Here is a 20,409-nt window from a genome sequence, read left to right as displayed (position 1 = left end):
GAGCAGAGGGGTCAGCGACGGCTCGTGGGGACCCCAAACCCACCAAAGGCTGCAAAACTGCCCGGACCGACTGCAGCAGAGCCGGCGTGGCTGGGGGGCCCCCAAAACAGCCACGGGGAGCAGGGCTGGAGACACATCCCTGCTCCCTGCACGGGGCAGGCCTGGCTGCAAACGGGAGCCCAGGGCAGAAGGAGGGAGCAGGACGCCCCAGCACGGAGCTGCTCCTGCGGCTGCAGCTGCATTCCTGCCGGGGAGCACCTCTCAGCTCCGCTGATGCATCAGCTGCATCTGAAATCACTCTTCTTTTGGAAGCGGTGAGTGTCTGAGCTCACGGTTTCCATCTCGCCCTTCCCCTCGTTTAATCACCACACGGAGCAAGAGCAAGTGGTGACGGGCGCACCTCAGATTTTTCTTTTTCATTTTTCTTTTTTTTTTTCTTTTAAACTCATTTATCTGCTTTGTCTCCATTTGTCATGATGCCCCTTTAGCTGCGTGGCAGAGGGGAAAATCGAAGGGCTTTAGAAATAGCGCCTGAAAAACGCGCTGGAATCCTCTCCTCATTTTTTTTTTTTCCTAGTAAAACCCTCTACCCAATCATCCAGCTCTCCTCCAGCTCCTGGGGATGATCAAAGCAGGATTTTCACTCCACGAACCCAGCGCTGGGGCACCAACAAACTGCTGCCAAGGGACCCTAACACAGAGCTTTCTGCTGGTACGCTCAGCACAAACACCTGAGGGCGGGGAGATGAACCTACCCTGGCACTGCCCAGCGCTGCCTCTTCCCCCCAGGGAGCTGCTGAGCCCCCCCGGCTCCCCCCAGCCCCCGTTCCTCACCTGTCAGCGTCGCTGTCGTCGCTGTCCCGCAGCCCCTCCAGGGCCACCTGCAGGTCTGCGATGCGGCGGATGGAGGTGCCCAGGTCAGCCTGCAGCGCCTGCCGCACCTCTGCCAGCTCTGCCAGCTGCTGCTCCTGCACAGGGGACGCCGCGTGAGGGGGCTGCCGCCTGACACGGCGCCTGAGCTGCCGCTGGGGTCAGTGCCGGACCATCCCACCCTCGCCCCAGTGCTCCCGGGGCCTGGCGGGGCCGGGGAGCTGCACCGCGCCCTGTGGCACCTGCCAACGTGAACTGCGTCTTCCAGCACTTTCCAGGGCTTAAAGGGGCTCCAAAAGAGCTGGAGAGGAATTTTGGATAAGGGCATGTGTTACCCTGGTTTTTCTGAGCCTTTTGATTTTTCTTAGATGGAGTCAGATCTTTTTAGTTACTGTAGAATATTAGAGCAGTTTTCTACCTTTTCCCACAGATGTAACATAAACAAATCCTTTGTTTTTCATTCTCTGTCCTTTGTTTGCATATTTCTAACCTGAAAACAATTGTAACTGACAATTGGTCTGGCCACTGAGGCTGAGGGGTGGAAACCCCAAAAAGCCAAGCTTCTGCTAGACCCACAAATGTATAAAAAGTAAGAAATAAATAAAGGGGCTCTCTTCTCTCCGCTCTCTCAGCTAGGAGCTGGATCGCAAGGACCTCTGCAAAAATCTCTTGTCTGCGTGTGACTGCTTTGTGTGTCTCGGTGACAGGCATGGAGTGAGAGGACACAGGGAATGAGTGCCCACTGCCAGAGGACAGGGAGAGACGGGATGTTGGGAAGAAATTCTTCCCTGTGAGGGTGTTTTGAGGGCACAGGGTGCCCAGAGAAGCTGCGGCAGCTCCATCCCTGGAAGTGTCCAATGCCAGGCTGGACAGGGCTTGGAGCAACCTGGGACAGTGAAAGTTGTCCCTGCCCATGGGATGAGCTTTGAGGTCCTCGCAAACCCAACCCACGCCGGGATTTACAATCTGACACGACCCACACGGCTCCAGGGACCCAGCGCCGCCCACCTTGCGCACCAAGGACACCAACCTGGCCCTGCACCCACGCTCACCGCGCTCCCAGTCCCTCCAGCTGGGAAGGAGCCCTTCCTGCTGTTCCTAAGCCACCACGGGGCAGAGAGGAGGGGGCAGCGGACCCAGGGTGATTGAAGCTGCCAGCTGTGAAGTCGCCACGGCGGCGGTGACGAGGTGAGGGATGATTTGCGACAGGCCACGGCACAGGAGCTGGCACGCTGTCACAGTGAATAATGGAAGGCCTGGAATCACCGGGCACACGGGCCCCAGGGGAAAGGCATCTCAGTTCATCAAAACACGAAAAGAGTCAGCCCTGTTCGGGTCGCGGCGGCTCCCGGGAACGCGCTGGTACTGGGGAGAAACTCAGCGCCGCTGAGAAGTTTTCTGAAACTTGGTGTTTCCAAGCCTTCTGCTTCCCTCCTGGCTCAGGCAGAAGGAGGAAAGGAGCTGCTTCAGTGAGGGAAGTGTTTCATCAAGGATCTCAGGGGCTCAGAACAGGGCGCAGGGTGAAACACCAGCCCCAGAGAGGAGAAAAGAGCCCCAAGCTCTGGGTGCCTGCGTGCCTGTGCTCAGCTATTTGGGACTGCAGGAGCAGGGAGTGAAACCGCTGCCCGATAAAGAGCTGAGCCCTTCCACAGGCTGATAAGAGCCTCTCTTGACTCAGCTCCTCATCCACAGGCTCTGGCACGAATTGAATATAGCTCAGTGGCTGCATGTAAGTCCACTCCTCTGTTCTGCTGTTGTTGACAGGGATGAGCAGGGAGGCACTGAACAGTTACCAGCACCCCAAACCCCCTTCCTCTGCCCACGGGCACAGAAATCCCCTGGGACAGCTGTGGGAGCAGCAAACAGAATGTCCTGGGGGCTGGAGGGGTCCCCACGGCTGGTGGGGCCACCCCTGACCTCCCTACCCTCTGCAGGACCCTGGGAATGCTGAGAGGAAAGGGAAGGGAGCATCCCAGGTGATGCTGCGGAGTTGGGGCTCCACCTGCCACCCCCAGGACATCCCTGGGCACCCACACGTGGTGGCACCCACGCCGGTGGCCTCAGTGGGGGGGACCTGCAGGGCACGGGGGTGACACTGGGGACAGTGGGTGACCCTGGGGTCCCCTGCCCACAGGCCACCCGAGGGGTAATTTGAATGCGAGCCAGAAAATACACCCTGCTCAGCCCAGCTGTCCCAAATCCCATCCACGGAGACACCTCATGGTTTTCTCCATACCCTACAACTGTCTCAAGGAAAGGAATAATTTTGCCAATGTGATTCAATTTCAGATGGAAAAACGCTGTCTGCACAGCACAAACTGACAAGGCCCATGCCAGCACCAGGCCCCTGGCACCCACGGAGCTGCTGGACACCGTTGACACATGTTGTTTCTATCTAAATGTAAATGCAAGAAGCTTTTCTCTTCCCACACAGTCCCTGGGCTGGGAACTGACACCCTCACACTGGGCAGAGCCGGCTTTTTGTTTCCTCCGAGCAGGAAAAGAGGGAGAAATAAAGGGGAAAGTATATCAGTTGAGAAAATTCCTATTATTGGGCAAACTGCACCACGGCTGGAGCTGAGGGGCTGTAAGGAACATCCTCTGCTGTTCAACCCCGCATGGCACCAACACCTCTGGCTGCTTCCAGCAAACCAGTCAGACAGGCACAGCAGGACCAGCCTGACCAGCTCAGAACCTCTGGCTGATGTATATTTTATCACCAATAAATAAAATATGCGTTCTGCCCGGTTCTGAGTACATTTCCAAACCGGATTCTCCCATTCACACTGGGGGAGAGATTGCCCCAGAGCAAAGGACTGGCTCTGCTGGTGGGTCAGAAACCATGATTTCAGGAGGCTGAGGCTGATTCCTGCTGACAGGGAGCCTGGATTAAAGGTTTCCCCAAGACAAGGGGACAGGAGCTCACTCAGTGGTGGCTGGCACTCAGCAAACCCAGGGGAAGAGATTCTTCACATCCCTCATGGAATGGGATTCCTAAATCTTCTTTTTTTAAGAGGCTTTTTTGTTCCTTTTTTTTTTTTTTTTTTTCCCTCAACTAATTTTGTCTCAGAATTATTTGAAGAGGAGTTAAAAGGAGATAAACAAAACCAGCAGTGAAATGATCCCTGGGACTCCAAAGGATTCCCAGGCCGGCACCGCAGAGCATCCAGCACCTCGTCCTTGCCACCACTTTGTATTTTTGTTAGCGGTTCTGCTGTGACAACACCGCCTCTGCTCGCTCCCATCCACCTCAAGTGAAGTGTAATCTAATTAGCCCAATTTGGATCGCTTTTCTTCCAGTAACTTAGCGTCGCACCTGCAGAATTCATCCATCATTATTATTTTTAATTAAGCCGTTAACTCGCGGGGTTTTCGGAAGGTTTGAAGTGACAAAAATTCGGGCAGCCGGGATGGGGCGAGCGCCGTGTAATTGGTGTGCGAGCAGCCACCGGGAGCTGATGGATTCGCGAGGAATTTACTCTTCTAACGGCAAAGCAGAATCACAACAGCCTTAATTAGCAGAGCTTTCGCTGCCGGCTCCTCCATCACCCACCCTCACCTCTAAGGACCGAGAGCCTTTGATGATAACTGTCGCTACACTGCCTCAAAGACATTGGCTCCCCAAGGGAAGAGCAGCTGGAAAGACCCAGGAGCGGGCGGGGATGGGGGCACGAGAGCTGCGGGGACATCAGAGGGTTTGCTGGGACCCTGCTGGGAGCGTGGCATTCCCGGCTGGAGGCACAAACAGCTCCCAACCCGCTTCTCAAGTTCACTGGAAGCACCAAAAAAAATAACCCCAACAAGACCTTTAAAGATTGCAAAGGAGCGAAAAAACCTAATCCTGGAGTTCAGCCGTGTTACACAACGTGGTCATAGCGGGGCCGGGGCACAAAGATCTGCCAGCAAAAGAACCAGGGGAAAAAAAAAATAATAACAGTAAAAAAAGGTTATTTACACTGAGGCTCTCGCAAAAAAAAAAAAAGAAAAAAAAAAAGACTTGTGAAGAGTTTCTTCACACCTCTACTTCAGTTTTCTGAAAAACTAGTTAATTATTGTGCTGATGAATTTCACAGCTTCATTAAAGAATCCTGACTCTAGGATAACACCCTCCGGCCCCTGTGGTGTGCTCAGGGGGAGTCAGAGGGGCTGTGCTGGGGAAAGAGGGGCAGGAGGAGACCCAGCAAGTCCCTGGAACAGCCAGGGCTTCATCCCAGATGGATCAGCCTCTTTTTTTCCCTAAATATTCCATCAAGAAGGCGCCTGGCTCACCAGAAGAAGAGACCTGAGGGGCTCCTGCCCATGGCCGGACCCCACTCCAGAGTTTTCAACCCAGAGCCCTCATCCAGGTGCTTGAATTTTCCCAGGAAATCCAAGCTGTGCAGGCAGCTCAGTCAGCAGCAGCACAGCCTGCACTATCCCTCCCTAAGAGTGGGAAGAAATCCTGGACAGCGCCTTGTCCCAGACACCGTGCCAGCCACTCATTGTCCCACATCCCTGCTCCATGCCTGCTCCCAGCCCTTCTCCATCCTTCCCAGCCGCTGTCCCCTCCTCCTCTGCGCTGCAGCCTCGCCAGGGGACACACGGAGAGGACAAGCACGAGGGTTAGTGCACACACCATGAACACAGAGAGCAGGCCTTGGGTTTAAACTCCCCAGGATTAACTCCAAGTTGGAAATGCATCCCTCACTCCTGACCATGAGGCAGTGTCTGCCGTGGTCTGAGGACACCAAGGGCTGGGGCTGGCCTGTCGAGCTCCGGGTGTCAGCACAGCAGCTGAGAAACCAGGAGCTGCTGCAGGCTGGGATCCGGATTTTATTGGGAGAGGAGCTCCAGCTCCAGGGAGGAAACCCAGGACGTGCAGCCAGAGCAAAGAGAGTCCAGCAGGGCCAAGTCCTACCCCCATCATTACCAAACATGCTTGGAAAGTGTTCAAACCCCATCCTTCTTACAAAATTCATAAGGGAGAGCCATCTGCCTGGCAGCCAGCTCTCACCCCTGCTCCTCACTGGATATTCCCTGCTGAATGGCACAAGGCTGCCTCCCAACTGCCCTAAACTGGGCGGGAAAAGAAGGAGGGACAGAACAGACGCCCTAAGCCTGGCTGGGGATGGTGGCATGGGATTTTCCAGTGCATCCACCACCGATAAATACGAGGTGTGAGAACAAAATACCTTCCGTTTTGTATATTGCAGACATATGCTATATATAGATCTACACATACAGGCAGCAGCTCTGCAGCAAGACAGGATTTTTAACCCAGTCTCTGCCAGAAACTTGTCCCTTCAACACCTCCCTCTAAACCTCGACGGCGGGTGGTAAATCCACAACCTCACCACCGTGTATTTAAGTAAGTTCTAAAAAAACTGTTAGGAGCAGAGCACGACTTAAGTAATGTCAAGTGAATAATTCAGGCTGGATTTATAATTGATGGGGGATTTAGCAGGAGCAGAGCCGTAAGTGGCTCTCTATTAACTATTGATGCTCCCCGGCAGGCTCCCGACAAGCTCGGCCGGGCTCCTCGATCACAGCTCTGCCCCATGTTTTATTTAAGTGCTCTTCAGAGGACACACAGTCTGGGGGATGCCTCTGCTCCCAGGAATGGCACAGCAGTCCCTGGCTGTGGCCGTGCACGTGGAGCCAGTTCCCAATGGAGAAATCCCCATGGAAAAGCTGGGATGGGGAAGCCCACCCGCTCCTTTCTCCTGTGGATGCCAGATGACCCCAGATATCTGAGTGTCTGGATAAACCCAGAGCCCTCAGCTCTGCCTTACGAGTTCAGCTGCTTACAGGGGGTTGTGTCCTATTCAAGGGAGGTGCCCCTAAAACCCCCTTCAGACCTCTTTGCACTTTATTTGGGAGAACACGAGAGCGCCTAGAAGTTCCTGCACCTTCCTTCACCCGTCGCTCACATCCCCACATGAAACATTCAGAAAGCTTCTAAAATTACAGGCACAACCCCAAAAACACAGCGAAAAGAGCCTGCCCCTATCCCAACAGCCAGAGCATCCACGTTCCAAGCACTGCCCTTCCAGCAGAGCTGCAACAAACACCCAACACCACAGCAGCCACAGCTCCCTCAATCCCACTGGGAAAGCAGCAGGAGCAGGGAGCCCAGAATGCCCAGGGCACCTCTCACTGCACCATCTCATGGCTCTGCAGAGCACCAGAGGCTCAGAGATCCGTCCTCATTCCATGCCCAGGGCAGGCTGCTCCAGTGGCCGGAGCACAGCCTGGCCGAGCAAGGACAAAGCCTGAGCGTGGAGCAGGCAGAGGATCGGGAATCATCCACACCACTCCCCTCGGGAAGGCTGGCAGCCTCGGGGCAGAATCAATCCTGAAATCTCCTTGATTGCTAACTAAAAGGTTATTGATAAAATAACCGCTCCTAATTCGGCCCTGCTGCCAGCAGAACTGCAATATCTTTCAATTACCGCTCAGGAGCGAGGCTTTCCCTTGGATTACTGGAAGGAACAACATGAAAAGAGGCACTGGGAAAGGACTGGAAAGTGAAGGTGAATCTATTTTTGCTGCTCTCCAGACCCAGCTGGGGCTCTGCTCGCTCAGAGCAGGTTTAGCTGCTGGTTGGCACCGTCTGAGCTGCAGCCACAGGAGTGGTTTGGCAAAGCCAGGAGCTCCAGGAGGACCTGGTGCTTGGGCTGAGCCTGGCACACCCAGCCCTGGCACACCCAGCCCTGCGGCCAGCACTCAGCACTCAGGGACTGCTGCAGGGCCAGGGCATTCCCCACCCACTGTGGTTCTGCCTGACATGAGGAGAACCAGCGTGAGGAGCTGCAGGAATGACCTGAGCAAGCTGGAATCATAGATTCATCTAGGATGGAAACACCTCCAAGATGATCCAGCCCAACTGTTGCCCCAGCACTGCCAATTCCAGCACTAAACCATGTCCCCAAGCGCCACATCCACACGTGAACTGCAGTTCTGTGAGCGGGGCAGGCAAAGCCACCTCCTTCCCACAAAAAAACACGGAGCAGAGCGACTGTCCAGGCTCCCAGACCAGCCATGGAGAAAGGGAACACGAGGGTCCTCAAGGACAGCTTTGGTTCAATGGTTTGGGGCTGCAGAGAGATGCAAAGCAATTCCCAGAGGAGCAGCCCAGGACCCAGGGAACAGCTGCACAGGGAACAGCTCCATCCCCATCCCCAGACCACAAAAATGACCGCAAAAAAATTAATTTTCTGGCTCCTTCAGACCAACCCAGGGATTATGAGTGGTCACCTCCAGCTGCAGCAACCCTCCCGTGGCCATGAGACCGCCCACACCCCGGGAGGAGCACACCCTCACCAGCTCCATGCGCCGGCGGCTGGACTCCAGCTCCCTCTGCACCAGCTCGTCCATGTCAGCCTTCATCTCCTCCATCCTCCTCTGGTAGTACCTGGTGTTCTCCCTCTCCCGTGCCTCCGACTCGGCCGCCTTCTCCAGCTCCTCTCCCATCTGGATGATGCTGTCTCGCAGGCGCAGCACCAGCACCTGGGGAGCGAGGGGAAGGTGAGGGCTCGGGCAGAGATAACAGTGTTACCCTGGTTTTTTTCTGAGTTTTTTATAGCCTTTTGATTTTCTTAAATGGAGTCAGATCTTTTTAGTTATTGTACAATATTAAGAGCAGTTCTAGCTTTTTCCCACAGATGTAACATAAACAAATCCTTTGTTTTTCGTTCTCTGTCCTTTGTTTGCATATTTCTAACCTGAAAACAATTGTAACTGACAGTTGGTTTAGCCACTTGGCTGAAAGGTGAAAAAACCCCAGAAACCAATCTTCTGCTAGACCCACAAATGTATAAAAAGTAAGAAATAAAACAAAGAGGCTCTCTCTCCGCCCTGGCTCGGTTTGAGCTGGATCGGAAGGACCTCTGCCCTGCGAAAATCTCTTGTCTGCGTGTGGCTGCTTTGTGTGTCTCAGTGACATAACAGCGGTGTCCCCAACCACCTGGGCTGTCCCTGTCCCTGTCCCTGTCCCTCCCAGCCCTTCCCCAGGGGCTCCTTTCCCCACAGGTGAGGAGGGGGTACCTCGAAGCGCTTCATCTGCACGGCCTGGAAGTCCAGCTGGCTCTCCAGGTCCCGGATCCGCGCTTCCTGCCGGCTGACGATGGAGCGCTCGGCCGGGCACTGCTCCAGCTGCGCCGCCCTGGCCTGAGCTGCCTGCAGCTGGGAGAGCAGGGGCTGGCTCAGCATCCCCCAGCCCCTCTGCTGAACCCCTCTGCTGAACCCCTCAGGTGCTCTGGGGGTCTCTCCTGGCCTCTCCTGAGGTGATGGCCACTGCGGCCAAGCATTGCCCTGGCTTCCCAAAGAATTCCCTGCTGTTAAAGCCACACAGCACAGGCCTGACACACCAGTGCCCGGCTTTGAATGGAGAACCTGCTGGCCAGAGGGACACGTGGCTGGGGCTCCTTGGCTTTTCTCTTCTCACAGATGCTTTGAGGTGTAAAAATTCACAGTCTTTGTGGAAAGCTGCCTGGACCAAGCTGTTTCCTCAGTTCTTACACCGAGGCCTCCAAAGGAATCTGCCCTTTTAGTGATCCCGATATAGCTCGGGTTCAGATTTTGAACTTGACCTAGAACTACAGGAATTTGTCTCCTTTTATCCGATCTATCTCCAAAGCACCACCCGCTCCGCCTCGGAGGGAGCGAGTCCCGCTTCTGATTCCTGGGCATCTTAGCCACGCTCCAATAAAGCACTTAACTTAATGGGATTACTCATGTGTTTAAAATTAAATCCATCACTCCAGGAGGGTTGGCACAGCCACAGAGGCGAGGGGGTGCAGCCCCTGCTGGTGCCCACCCCAGGGCAGCCCCCGGGCTCAGCCCATCCCGGCCACGGGCAGTTCAGCACCGGAGGAGGGAGAAGCCAGGCTGTGAATCCCAAGAATTCTGCCAGGAAAAGATTTCTCCAGCCTAAAGAGGGCCCACTCCTCAGCAGGAATTACCTTCTCCTGCAGGAATTACCTTCTCCTGCAGGCTCTGCTTTTCTTTCTTCACATCCTCCACCTGTGTCTGCAGCTCCCGGATCTGAGCGATGTCTGTGGCCGACTGCAGAAACAGAAAATTTGGAGCGGGAGCAGCAGGATCAGAACCAAGGGCTCGGAGCAGAGGGCTGGTTCCTGCCTGCACCTCCTGCCACTGGGACCGTGAGCTGCTCCTGGACTGCCCTGATGGAGCTTAATCCTCCCAACTCACTGCAGCTTCCCTGATTTTTGAAACAAGAACGTGTGGATCGGGACAGAAACCAGGTTGTCATCTCTGTCCTCAGGACCCTTCCAGACACAGGCTCCTGGATCCCTCTCACCTTTACAAGGGTCACCAGACTGTGAATTGTCAGCCTGGCCAGGCTGCCCTTCTCCCATGGGAGTTTTGGGGTCCCTCAGCTCCCAGAACAATCCTTTGGGAGAGCCTGACATAGTTTGGATATGGCACTGAAAGCCCCAGGTCTGTCTGGCAGCACTTTTTAACCTCTGCATGAGAGAATGGTGAAAGAAATAATAAAAATTACCCAGAGGGGCAGCTGTAGGATTCCCCAAGTGTTGAAACTAAAGGCACCTCTTGAAAGAAGACTCAAAGCTGCAGGTGAGAGGAGCTGGCGCCGTGAGCCTTCCCTTGCTCATGGCAGCAATGTGCCCTGGGGTCCCCCGGGGGCCACCACCTGTCCTGTGCCCACCTGCAGGGTTTTCTGAGAGCCCTTCCAGCCTTGGAGACGCTGCCCCAGCTCCTACCTGGGCGATCAGAGCCTTGTGCTTTTCCATGAGCTCGTTCAGGTCTTCCTGGTCCTCGTCGATGCGTTTCAGCAGGTCGGCTCGCTCATGCTGCAGCTGGAACAGCTGCTCGTCCACCTGCAGGAGGATCCGCAGGATCACTGGTTGGTGGATCCCACGGGGAGCCCACCAAATCCCCTCGGGGATGTGCTGCCAACAGCCTCCAACCCACAGGAGAGGCACAGCAGGACCATGGGACGCTGCTCCCCAGCAGGAATTTTGGCCACCCTTTAAACCCCCCCGGGGGCTGTTGTTTCCAAACAGTCCAGGGTGTTTTACTGAAAATCCTTGGAGAGTTAGTAAATACGCTCGGATATTTTGTAAATATCCTCCGTGGTGTAATTAACACTCCGAGGTGATTTATCAAACCCTCTGGTGGAGGCCGATTTAGGGAAGCTGCTGCTGATTGCTTCCAAACCCCTCCATGGTGGGACTGCGCTCTCCCACCTGCCCTGGCCACGTCTCCAGGAACCCACCAGGGTCTTGTTCCTGCTGAGGGTCTCCAGCTCCGTGTGGAGGTTCTCCAGCTCCAGGGCCACTGTCTGCTGGGATCGCTGGGCCTCTGCACACCTTGCTTCGCTCTCCTCCAACTGGGAAAAGTTGCAGGGGATCACCATTAGAGGAGCAGAAAGCACAATGCTGCTGGTGGGCGCTGTCCCCGTGCCACACGGCCGCGTTTATTCCCCCCTCCACTGAGCATTTTCCCCTGCTGATGAACGCAGAACCTCCACCAAATTTTAAACCCGTGCTGCTCCTCTGCTTGTCTGCTCCTGGTTCGCAGGGCAAGCAAAGCTTCCCTGGCACCTCCCAGAACAGGTCCCAACACCACCGGCTGGTCCTGGTGAGTCCAGCAGCCAGGGCCTTGATGGCACAGCCTCGCTCTTCCTCGGGGATCATCAATTGGCAGAATTATGTGAATTAACGTGTAATTCCTGATTAGAGCAATTCACGAGATTCGGGGGGGGGCGGGGGGGTGGTTTGCAAATGGGCTTTTCACGCGGCGTAAATTGCGTTTGCAAATACACGTGGAAGATCCCATTTATAAGCGCTGATTTGCTCTCGGGTTTTTACAGCTCAGCCGCTAAGATCACAGCAATCCTCAATGGGCTGCAAACATCTGGAAGCTCCCGGCTTTGCCTGAGCGGAGGAGTTGTCGTAGGCTGTACCTGAACATCCAGTTCCTTCCCCTGCTCGTTGGGGTTTCTTTCTTTCCTCTGCGGAAAAAGAAAACTAAACCCTTCCGTTCACTGCTCATTTCCTGTGCCCGCTCCTGGATTCCCTGCGGAGCAACGGGAAAAGCTGCACACCCTGGCAAGAGTTTGAGAACTTCAGGCTGTTTTCTCAGGGTTTACTTTCTTTTATTTTTAATCTCTCTCCCTCAAAAAAAAAAAAAAAAAAAAAAAAAAAAAAAAAAAAAAAAAAAAAAGAGGAGAGGGGAATCATGGAGCAATCCTCGGCTCGCTTCCCTCCACTGTTTGGGGAGATGGAGACCTTTCACTAGAGAAGGAAGAACTTTCTTCCGTCAGCTGAAAAAAAGGTCTCTGTGCTTTGCTGGGGTGAGTTGAAGATGCCACTCAGATCAGCTCCTGGTTTTATGGCCGAGGAGTTTCCCGCAAGTCCAGAAACAGCTGCATCCACAGGCAGCCCTTGCACTGGCCTCTTCCCTACCACAATTCCCACCAAACTCCTGATGGTTCAGCCAGACAGAAAAGCATCTCCAGGACCCCTCATTAAACATCAGCTTCCAATTCACTTCGTGTAATGGAATTTTCCCACTTGGGAAGAATAAATTGAAATTCCCCCCCAAAAATGCATAATGTATGAAGTGTGGAACAACATTAGTTTGCTGTGAGCACCATCTGTTAAATACCTGCATAAAATGGATGCCTCAGCCTTATTAAGAAACAATGCTGCACTTCCAGCCATATGGATTTTGATTAACGGAAATGTAGCATTTTAGCAAAGTTTTTCTTCTGGTGCAGGTCCGTGGGCTGGCGGTAGGATGCATTTGGCTTTTGAGAAAGTCGTCATGAATGCCATTAGAAATTGTTTCAGTTTAAAGGACAGAATAATCATGTGGCATTTTAAACACATCTCAGTGTTGGTGGCACAGCAAAAACTCCACATTCCCAAAATCCAGGCTGTTTGCTCACCTCCAAACACAAGGGGACCGAGCATAGGCCATGGAGTGAGGGAGCCAGGGATGGACTGAATGGAATCACAGGGAGAGAGAGCGACCTCCTGCCTTGCTGTGGGGACTGGGGTGTGCAGGGAGCAAGAATCCCAGAATCCCAGAGTCATCCAAGTTGGGAAATACTTTCAAGGTCATCAAATACATCCTGTGCCCGATCCCCACCCTGTCACCAGCCCAGAGCACTGAGTGCCACATCCAGTCCTTCCTTGGACGTCTCCAGGGATGAGGAATCCAAACTTCCCTGGGCAGCCCCTTCCAAGCCCTGACCACTCTTTCCATGAGGAAATTCCTCCTGATGTCCAGCCTGACCCTCCCCTGGCACAGTTTGATGCAGTTTCCTCTCCTCCTGTCTCTGTTCCATGGGAGCAGAGCCTGGACTCCCCTGGCTGTCCCCTCCTGTCAGGGAGTTGTGCAGAGCCCCAAGGTCCCCTCTGAGCCTCCTCTTTTCCAGGGTGAGCTCCCCCAGATCCCCTCAGCTGCTCTCCCTATGACTTTACTCTCCAGAGTAAAGATTTACATCCCCAGCTCTGTTCCCCAAGTGAACTGGGCATTATTCCCCAGAGAGATGGGGCTGGACACTTTGGGATGGGCAGAGGAAGCACCTCAGCATCCAGCAGCTCCCTCAGATCAGCTCATGGAAAGGACCTGAGGGCAGGGCTCTGCCACATTTCCAACCCACCAGGGACTGGGAAAAAACCAGTGACAGTGCAACCTCCCCAGTCCCAAAGTGGGATTTGGGAAGCATTGAGGGATTAATGAAGTGCAGCACTGGGTCAATGATATTTAACACATGAGTGCAAAAAAAGGCCATTCCCTCTGCCTGTCCCTGCCCTGGACATCCAGCTGATGGACACAGGCAAGGGCACGGACACGGGAACGGGCACGGACACCTCTGGCTCCATCAGACCCAGCTCACCTTCCCCTTCTCCCTCAGCACAGGTGGGAACAGCTGCTGCTCACAGCTGTTATTTATGCACAACGACCCTCCCAATTATATCTGGGTGTTGCTGGAAGCACGTGGAGAACAGGGGAAATGTGCAGAGCAGATTAATTCCTGAGCACTTTCAGAGGAGCAGCACATTTAGCTGAGGCACTTGGGAATCCACAGCCCAGAAGGGGATGGAGAGACCCGCGGTGCCCCTGACCCGTGGCACGGCACCCCACAGGACTAGGAGTGATGCCTCAAGTTTGAGCTTTCATGTTTTTCAGATTCTGTGCTGCCTAGGGTGCAGTTCTGAGCCTCATATTAAGTGTCACTCAGCTCTCTTCATAGGGTAGAGAGACAAAACAAATCCTTTTCCTACTGGATGCCAAGGACAACAGTTACAAGTTTTCAGGCCCAAAAGCACAAAAAATAGTGGGTTGAAGAGAGAAGACAAGAAGGATGGGACTTCACAACCTGAAGCTGCATTTAGACAGTTAAACCCCAATATGCAAATGGACCAAAATTTATAAAACTCTGAGACCTTGTGACTGTTCATCCATTTTGTGTCCATTTAGGGTCCTCCTTGGGTGTAGCCCTGGTCAAGATCTTGTCCTGCTCAAGGTGTGTCCTTAAAGGCTTTTTAATAAATGCCTCCTTTATTCTCTTAGCGTTGTTCCAGGTCAGCCTTCCCAAGGCATCAAGAGCTCACCCTGGGGCTGTCCCCAGTGTGGTGGCACAAGCTGGAACAGCGCTGGAGCCACTCCCCAGGTCATTTAACAACGCTGAGCCTGAGGCTGTCTGTGCTCAAACCATGGCAAATCCACCCTGACGGCAAATCCACCACGATGGCAAATCCACCACGATGGCAAATCCACCACGATGGCAAATCCCCCTGATGGCAAATCCCCCCGATGGCAAATCCACCCTGATGGCAAATCCACCACAATGGCAAATCCCCCTGATGGCAAATCCACCCTGATGGCAAATCCCCCATGATGGCAAATCCACCCCAATGGCAAATCCACTCCGATGGCAAATCCCCCTGATGGCAAATCCCCATGATGGCAAATCCACCCCAATGGCAAATCCCCCTGATGGCAAATCCACCCCGATGGCAAATCCCCCTGATGGCAAATCCACCACGATGGCAAATCCCCCTGATGGCAAATCCACCCTGACGGCAAATCCACCACAATGGCAAATCCACCCTGATGGCAAATCCACCTGATGGCAAATCCACCCTGATGGCAAATCCACCCTGATGGCAAATCCACCCTGACGGCAAATGCCCCAAGATGGCAAATCCCCATGATGGCAAATCCACCCTGACGGCAAATCCACCACAATGGCAAATCCACCCTGATGGCAAATCCCCCTGATGGCAAATCCACCCTGACGGCAAATCCACCACGATGGCAAATCCACCCCGATGGCAAATCCCCCTGATGGCAAATCCACCCCGATGGCAAATCCACCACAATGGCAAATCCACCCTGATGGCAAATGCCCCAAGATGGCAAATCCCCCTGATGGCAAATCCACCCTCATGGCAAATCCACCACAATGGCAAATCCACCCTGATGGCAAATGCCCCAAGATGGCAAATGCCCCAAGATGGCAAATCCCCCTGATGGCAAATCCACCCTCATGGCAAATCCACCACAATGGCAAATCCACCCCGATGGCAAATGCCCCAAGATGGCAAATCCACCCTGATGGCAAATCCCCCCTGATGGCAAATTCACCCTGATGGCAAATCCCCCTGATGGCAAATCCCCACGATGGTAAATCCACCCCGATGGCAAATCCCCCCCGATCCTCTCCCCAGTGCTTTCAGCATCCCTATGGCAACGCCGCCCCAGCCCGGCCGTAGGAGACACACAGAAACACACCAAACAGAAGGTAATTAACGGGAAAAAATAGAGGAAGAAAAAGGGAAAAACACTCCACCAGCGTTGGCTTAATTACAGGGAAGTGCTCCTTCCAAGGAAACTCGGCGGCGCCCGCCTGGGTGTCAGCGCTCAGCCGAACCGGGGGAGCCGGGAATGTTCCTGCAGCTTCCCTGCTCCCCGCAGCACGCTCCCATACCTGTTTGCGCAGGTGCTCCAGCTCCTGGGCGCTGGCTCCGGGCTCTGCCGGGGCCGCCAGCAGCAGCTGAACGTCGGCCAGGAGGGCGCGGGTCCTGCGCAGGTCCCGCCGCAGCCGCTTCTCCACGTCGAAGTCGCGGTGGCCGATCTGGGGAGGGGACAAGGGGGTGTCCGAGCCCTGCTGCCCCCTGAAAGCTCTGTCAAGCCCTTCCGCCCCACCCCGAGGCGTTTTCCACGCAATTTCGGGATAGTTTGGTCAACTACACCAGGCCACTGAGCGCCACGGTTAGTTGTTTCTTCAGTACCTCCAGGGTGTTCCAAATTTTTTTCCCTCAAAAAGAGCAGTTCTCCTGAAAATATCTGCCTACTCCAGGTCTCCATCAGCCACGTCCTCCCCAGTGCCCACCCCTGCGGCCTGAGGTTCAGCCTGGCCACACAACTGCAAGGAGTGCCTTAAAAAAACCCACCCTCTCTGCTACCCCCCCTGGAGAGAGGGAGAGAGCAACCATGGTTACAGGGACGAAGGAATTCGAAAACCACCAAATAAACAGGGACGTGGTTTCAGTGCTTGATTTCAGCATAACTGTAGTGTAAGAACGTTTTCCATTTAGGTTGTTTTCCACGGTTCTCGTTTCAAACCCCTTCCTTCTCCTATTTTCCGTTCGCTGGCTAAAATCAGCTGTGTGGGTTTGACCTTGTAGTCTGGTCTGGAGCTGGCCGGAAATTGCTGGAACAAGAAATCATTGGCATCTCCATTTCCTTGATTAGTTTTCTGGGTTGGCTGTTTTCTTCCCGTTTCTTTTTTTTTTTTTTTAAATGAACTGTCCTCTGCAAACCAGAGGGTGTTTGCAGCACCGCCACTGCTGTCCTGCCATCCCTCCAGCTGGATCCTGGACACTGCTCACATCATTTTCCTGCGGCTCAGGGTCTGCCCACGACCCCAGGGGATAAATGTGGTGCCGTGGCTGGAACCAGCTGCCCGCTCCCACTGCTGCAGCCCAGGATTTTTTAAGTGACAAAGCCAGGATTTGATTTAATAGCTGCTGCCAAACTGTGGCTGTGTCTCGCAGCAGTCCCAGCTGCACCGCCCCATCTCCCTTTCCCTTACACCACGACTGCCCTTGAGGGGCTGGGGGCTGCCAGAGACACCTGGGGATCTCCTGGAGGGAGAAGGGGCCTTTCCTCCTGAGCCCCTCCAGCTCCTGCTGCCTCCTCACCCATCTCAGCTCCTCTCCACGGAACAAGCAGGACATGTAGGACTGTTGCAATAATCCCCTGCTTTGATACAGCATTATTTACTGTGACAGTTCCCAAAACATTTTCTAAGCCGGGAGCAGGAGGCTTTGTGTTGGATAAGCCTCGTCAGACCATTCTGTGTCTACTTGAAATATCCCTGATCCATGCTGTTCAATGAACACACGGGAGTGGGGAAATGGTGAAATCCAGAGTTTTGGGACGGCCGCTGGGCGATGTCAGGGGTGCCCAAACTGATAAATGCTGCCCAAGGAGGCTGCGTGCAGCCCCTCACCTGCTGACTGAGCAGGAGCAGAACTGAGTGTGTTTGTTTGGTTTTTTTTTCAGCTGCTGCCACTGACTCTTCAGAGAGGGAAAAAGGATTTGTTCACCAAATGTGCTCGGGATATAATTCCTCTGCAACGAGCAGGGTTGGATAAACTGCTTTTCTAGGCAGTTGGATGCACTCCAGTGCCAGGCCTGGCTAGCTTGACTCTCATGGAACACCAGAAAAGAGCAGATGCCTCTCCCTGCTTGGGCAATTCTCCTGTACTGAAGGGAACAGTTCCCCTCTGTGGGTCCTCGGTGGCTTCTGTGTGACCCCTGCAGTCCCAACACCTCCAGACCCCAGTGCCTGCTGTGTCTGGGGGGCACCTGGGAGAGATGAGGGACAGAACCCCACGAGAAGCTGCACGTGCACCGACGCCAGGCTGCTGCTGCACTTGTTTGTCCCCACTCCTGTTTTTAGGGCAGGGCACGGCCCACGAAGCAGCCGTTGTCCCCTTACCTGCTCGCACAAGGTGCCAATGAGCCCTTCCAGGTCCTGCTTCTCGTGCAGCACCATCTGCTTCTGCTCGTGCTCCTGCTCCAGCTGCATCTCCAGCTGCCGGAGCTGTGGGGGACAAACCCAGCCACGCTCAGGGCCTGGCCACCCCTCCAAGTCCCAGCAGGGCACAGCCACTGCCACAGTGGGGATTTGGCACTCCCCCAGGGCTCTGCAGCCAGCACTGGGGACCGGGAATGGGCCGTGTTCCCTGGAGCACCTCCTACCCCTGGCAGTGCCAGTGCAGAAGAGAGGAGGCACTCCAGGGACCTGCAGGACGCTGGGGACAGGATGAGCTGTTGGAGCACACACAGCCACTCCCAAAGGCTGCCCCTGCAGCTCTGGAATTCGTGTTTGCACCCTCCAACCTCATGGCCTTGAGGAAAGGCTGTGTTCTGCAAATCGTCCCCAAACACGAAGCCCTGGAGCTGGTGCCCTTGGTGTGAGTCTGGTGTTACTGGGAGCAGCAGGTCCATGTGCTGCATCACGTGTGCCTCTCACACGCTGTCCCCAACAGCCCCTCCGGCGCGGCAGGGGCTCACCCCTGTCCCCAAAGCCTGATCTGCACCCCCAGGCCGTGACTGAGGCTCACGCTGGGGTGATGGTGGCGAAGCAGCACCCCGGCACTTCCCTGGGAATGTGGACCCCTGGAAGGGCTCCCTTGGGGAGGGATAAAACCCACCCAGCGAGGACCTACCCTCTTCTGGCAGGACTTCTGCGTGTCCTCCAGCTCCTCGTCCTTGTCCTCCAGCTCCTTCTGGTGGATCTGCTTCATCCGCTCGATCTCCAGCTCCAGCCTCTCGTGCACCTGAAACGCCCAGAGGTGAAGCACAGCCCCGAGGGGACGAGGATGGTGTTGGCCTGGGCTCGATGTGCACAGTGGGGACAGACACCCCCGGCTCCCCCAGCCCTGCGTTACCTGCTCCAGGTGATCAACGGCGGCCGTTTGCCGCTCCAGCTCCTTCTTCTGCTCGGCAGCGCTGCCCTCCAGGTCCCAGAGCTTCTTCTTGAGCGCGGGCACTGTGTCCGTGGTCCCGGGGGCGCTGAGCTCCTGCACCCGGCCGGCCAGCACGGCCACCTGCTGCTCCAGCCTGGCCACCTCAGCTTCCTTGTGCTGGGCAGAGCGGGGGTCAGAGCCAGGACACTCACACCCCGCTCTCAGAGCCCACAGCATCTCCAGAGGCATCATCCCAACCCCCTGGAGCAGCAGCAGGGGTTGGGGGTCAGAGCCAGGACACTCACACCCCGCTCTCAGAGCCCACAGCATCTCCAGAGGCATCATCCCAACCCCCCGGAGCAGCAGCAGGGGTTGGGGGTCAGAGCCAGGACACTCACACCCCGCTCTCAGAGCCCACAGCATCTCCAGAGGCATCATCCCAACCCCCTGGAGTAGCAGCAGGGGTTGTCCAGCCCCTGCCCCACACCGAGAGCCCCATCCCCACCTTTCCCTCTTCACCCTGACATTCCCACTCCCCTGGGGTGTCCCCCGTGGGTTCCCTGCAGTCCCCGCTGCCTGGGGGTGCTGGCAGCAGCCCTGGGGATTCCCCCACCCCAGCAGCCGTGCTCCTGCCACCACGGTGGCATTTGGGGCAGCACCATCCCACGGGGCACGGACCAGCACCTTCCCCAAGCTGGGATTGGGGATGGGAAAGGGGGAAAGAGCACAAGTGACCCCAGTGAAAATGGGGGTGGCCCTGATTGGCTGAATCACGGGATGGGGATCGCCCAAATGCAGCAACAGCCCTTCTTCTGCAAGGAGAAAGCTATTTAAACACGCTGAGCTGTGCTAAGAGAAATTGGAACCAAGTTTCCTGATTGCCTCTGCTCTAATTGCAAAGGTAATGGCTTTGCTCCCTGAGCTGACCCCAAAATTGGGTGCAACGCAGCAAAGCAGGGTCTGCTCTTACCTGCAGGCTCTGCTGAAGTTTGCCCATCTCCCAGCGGATGCTCGTGTTCTCCTGGGACAGCTTTTCACGGAGGCTCTTCTCGAAGGCAGATTGCCCCAGGGCCTGGGCTAACTGCAGGTCAAACCTGGAGGGGAGCACAGCAAGGTCAGGCTGGACAGGGCTTGGAGCAATCTGGGATAGCAGAAGGAGGATATTCCCCCTCCATGGCAAGGGATGGAACCGGATGAGCTTTAGAGGTCCCTTCCAACCCAAACCAGTCTGGCATCAGACCACGCCTCAGTCACGCAGCAACGGGATGGGAAAATAACCCCCAGCAGCTGAAACAGATGGAAACAGCCCCACCCTGGCAGCAGCTCCTCACCCACCCCAATCCCCCCCGTTCCCTGCCTCCTGCTCCGGCACCCCCAGCCCTCCCCAGCAGCCTTACTTCTTCTGCCTCTTCTCCAGCTCGTGGCTGCGGCTCTGCTGGTTCTCGGCCAGCACCCGGGCGTCCTCCAGCTCGCAGGCCAGGCGCTGGCACCGCCGCCGCAGCCGCTGCGCCCCGTCCCGCGCCGCCTGGCACGCGGCCTGCGCCTCGCCCAGCTGCAAGAGGGGGGCACGGAGGCT

The 20,409-nt window shown here is 55.4% G+C and overlaps 1 protein-coding gene across 4 annotated transcripts in view; it reads right to left on the bottom strand.

Annotated features, from left to right (window-relative positions):
- Nucleotides 1-20,409, bottom strand: part of MYO18B (myosin XVIIIB) — a 58,620-nt gene that overhangs the window by 10,974 nt on the left and 27,237 nt on the right. For 3 of the 4 annotated variants that reach the window (XR_009208382.1, XM_058422768.1, XM_058422767.1), the window contains exons 29-40: nucleotides 20,231-20,385; nucleotides 19,804-19,927; nucleotides 18,816-19,094; nucleotides 18,594-18,704; nucleotides 17,861-17,965; nucleotides 15,842-15,988; nucleotides 11,111-11,224; nucleotides 10,596-10,712; nucleotides 9,832-9,915; nucleotides 8,896-9,033; nucleotides 8,173-8,358; nucleotides 835-968 (exon numbers count right to left, since the gene is read on the bottom strand). Coding sequence is in view for 3 of the 4 variants with exons in the window: in XM_058422768.1 (XP_058278751.1) it covers nucleotides 835-968; nucleotides 8,173-8,358; nucleotides 8,896-9,033; nucleotides 9,832-9,915; nucleotides 10,596-10,712; nucleotides 11,111-11,224; nucleotides 15,842-15,988; nucleotides 17,861-17,965; nucleotides 18,594-18,704; nucleotides 18,816-19,094; nucleotides 19,804-19,927; nucleotides 20,231-20,385 (1,694 nt within the window). In the remaining variant the exon portion in view is untranslated. The remainder of the gene's footprint in view (nucleotides 1-834; nucleotides 969-8,172; nucleotides 8,359-8,895; nucleotides 9,034-9,831; nucleotides 9,916-10,595; nucleotides 10,713-11,110; nucleotides 11,225-15,841; nucleotides 15,989-17,860; nucleotides 17,966-18,593; nucleotides 18,705-18,815; nucleotides 19,095-19,803; nucleotides 19,928-20,230; nucleotides 20,386-20,409) is intronic. The other variant, XM_058422769.1, reaches the window with a different exon arrangement.

The sequence above is a fragment of the Hirundo rustica genome, chromosome 17 (genome assembly GCF_015227805.2).
Source record: "Hirundo rustica isolate bHirRus1 chromosome 17, bHirRus1.pri.v3, whole genome shotgun sequence".
NCBI classification, from domain to species: Eukaryota; Metazoa; Chordata; class Aves; order Passeriformes; family Hirundinidae; genus Hirundo; species Hirundo rustica.
This window is presented reverse-complemented; position numbering and strand designations above follow the sequence as displayed.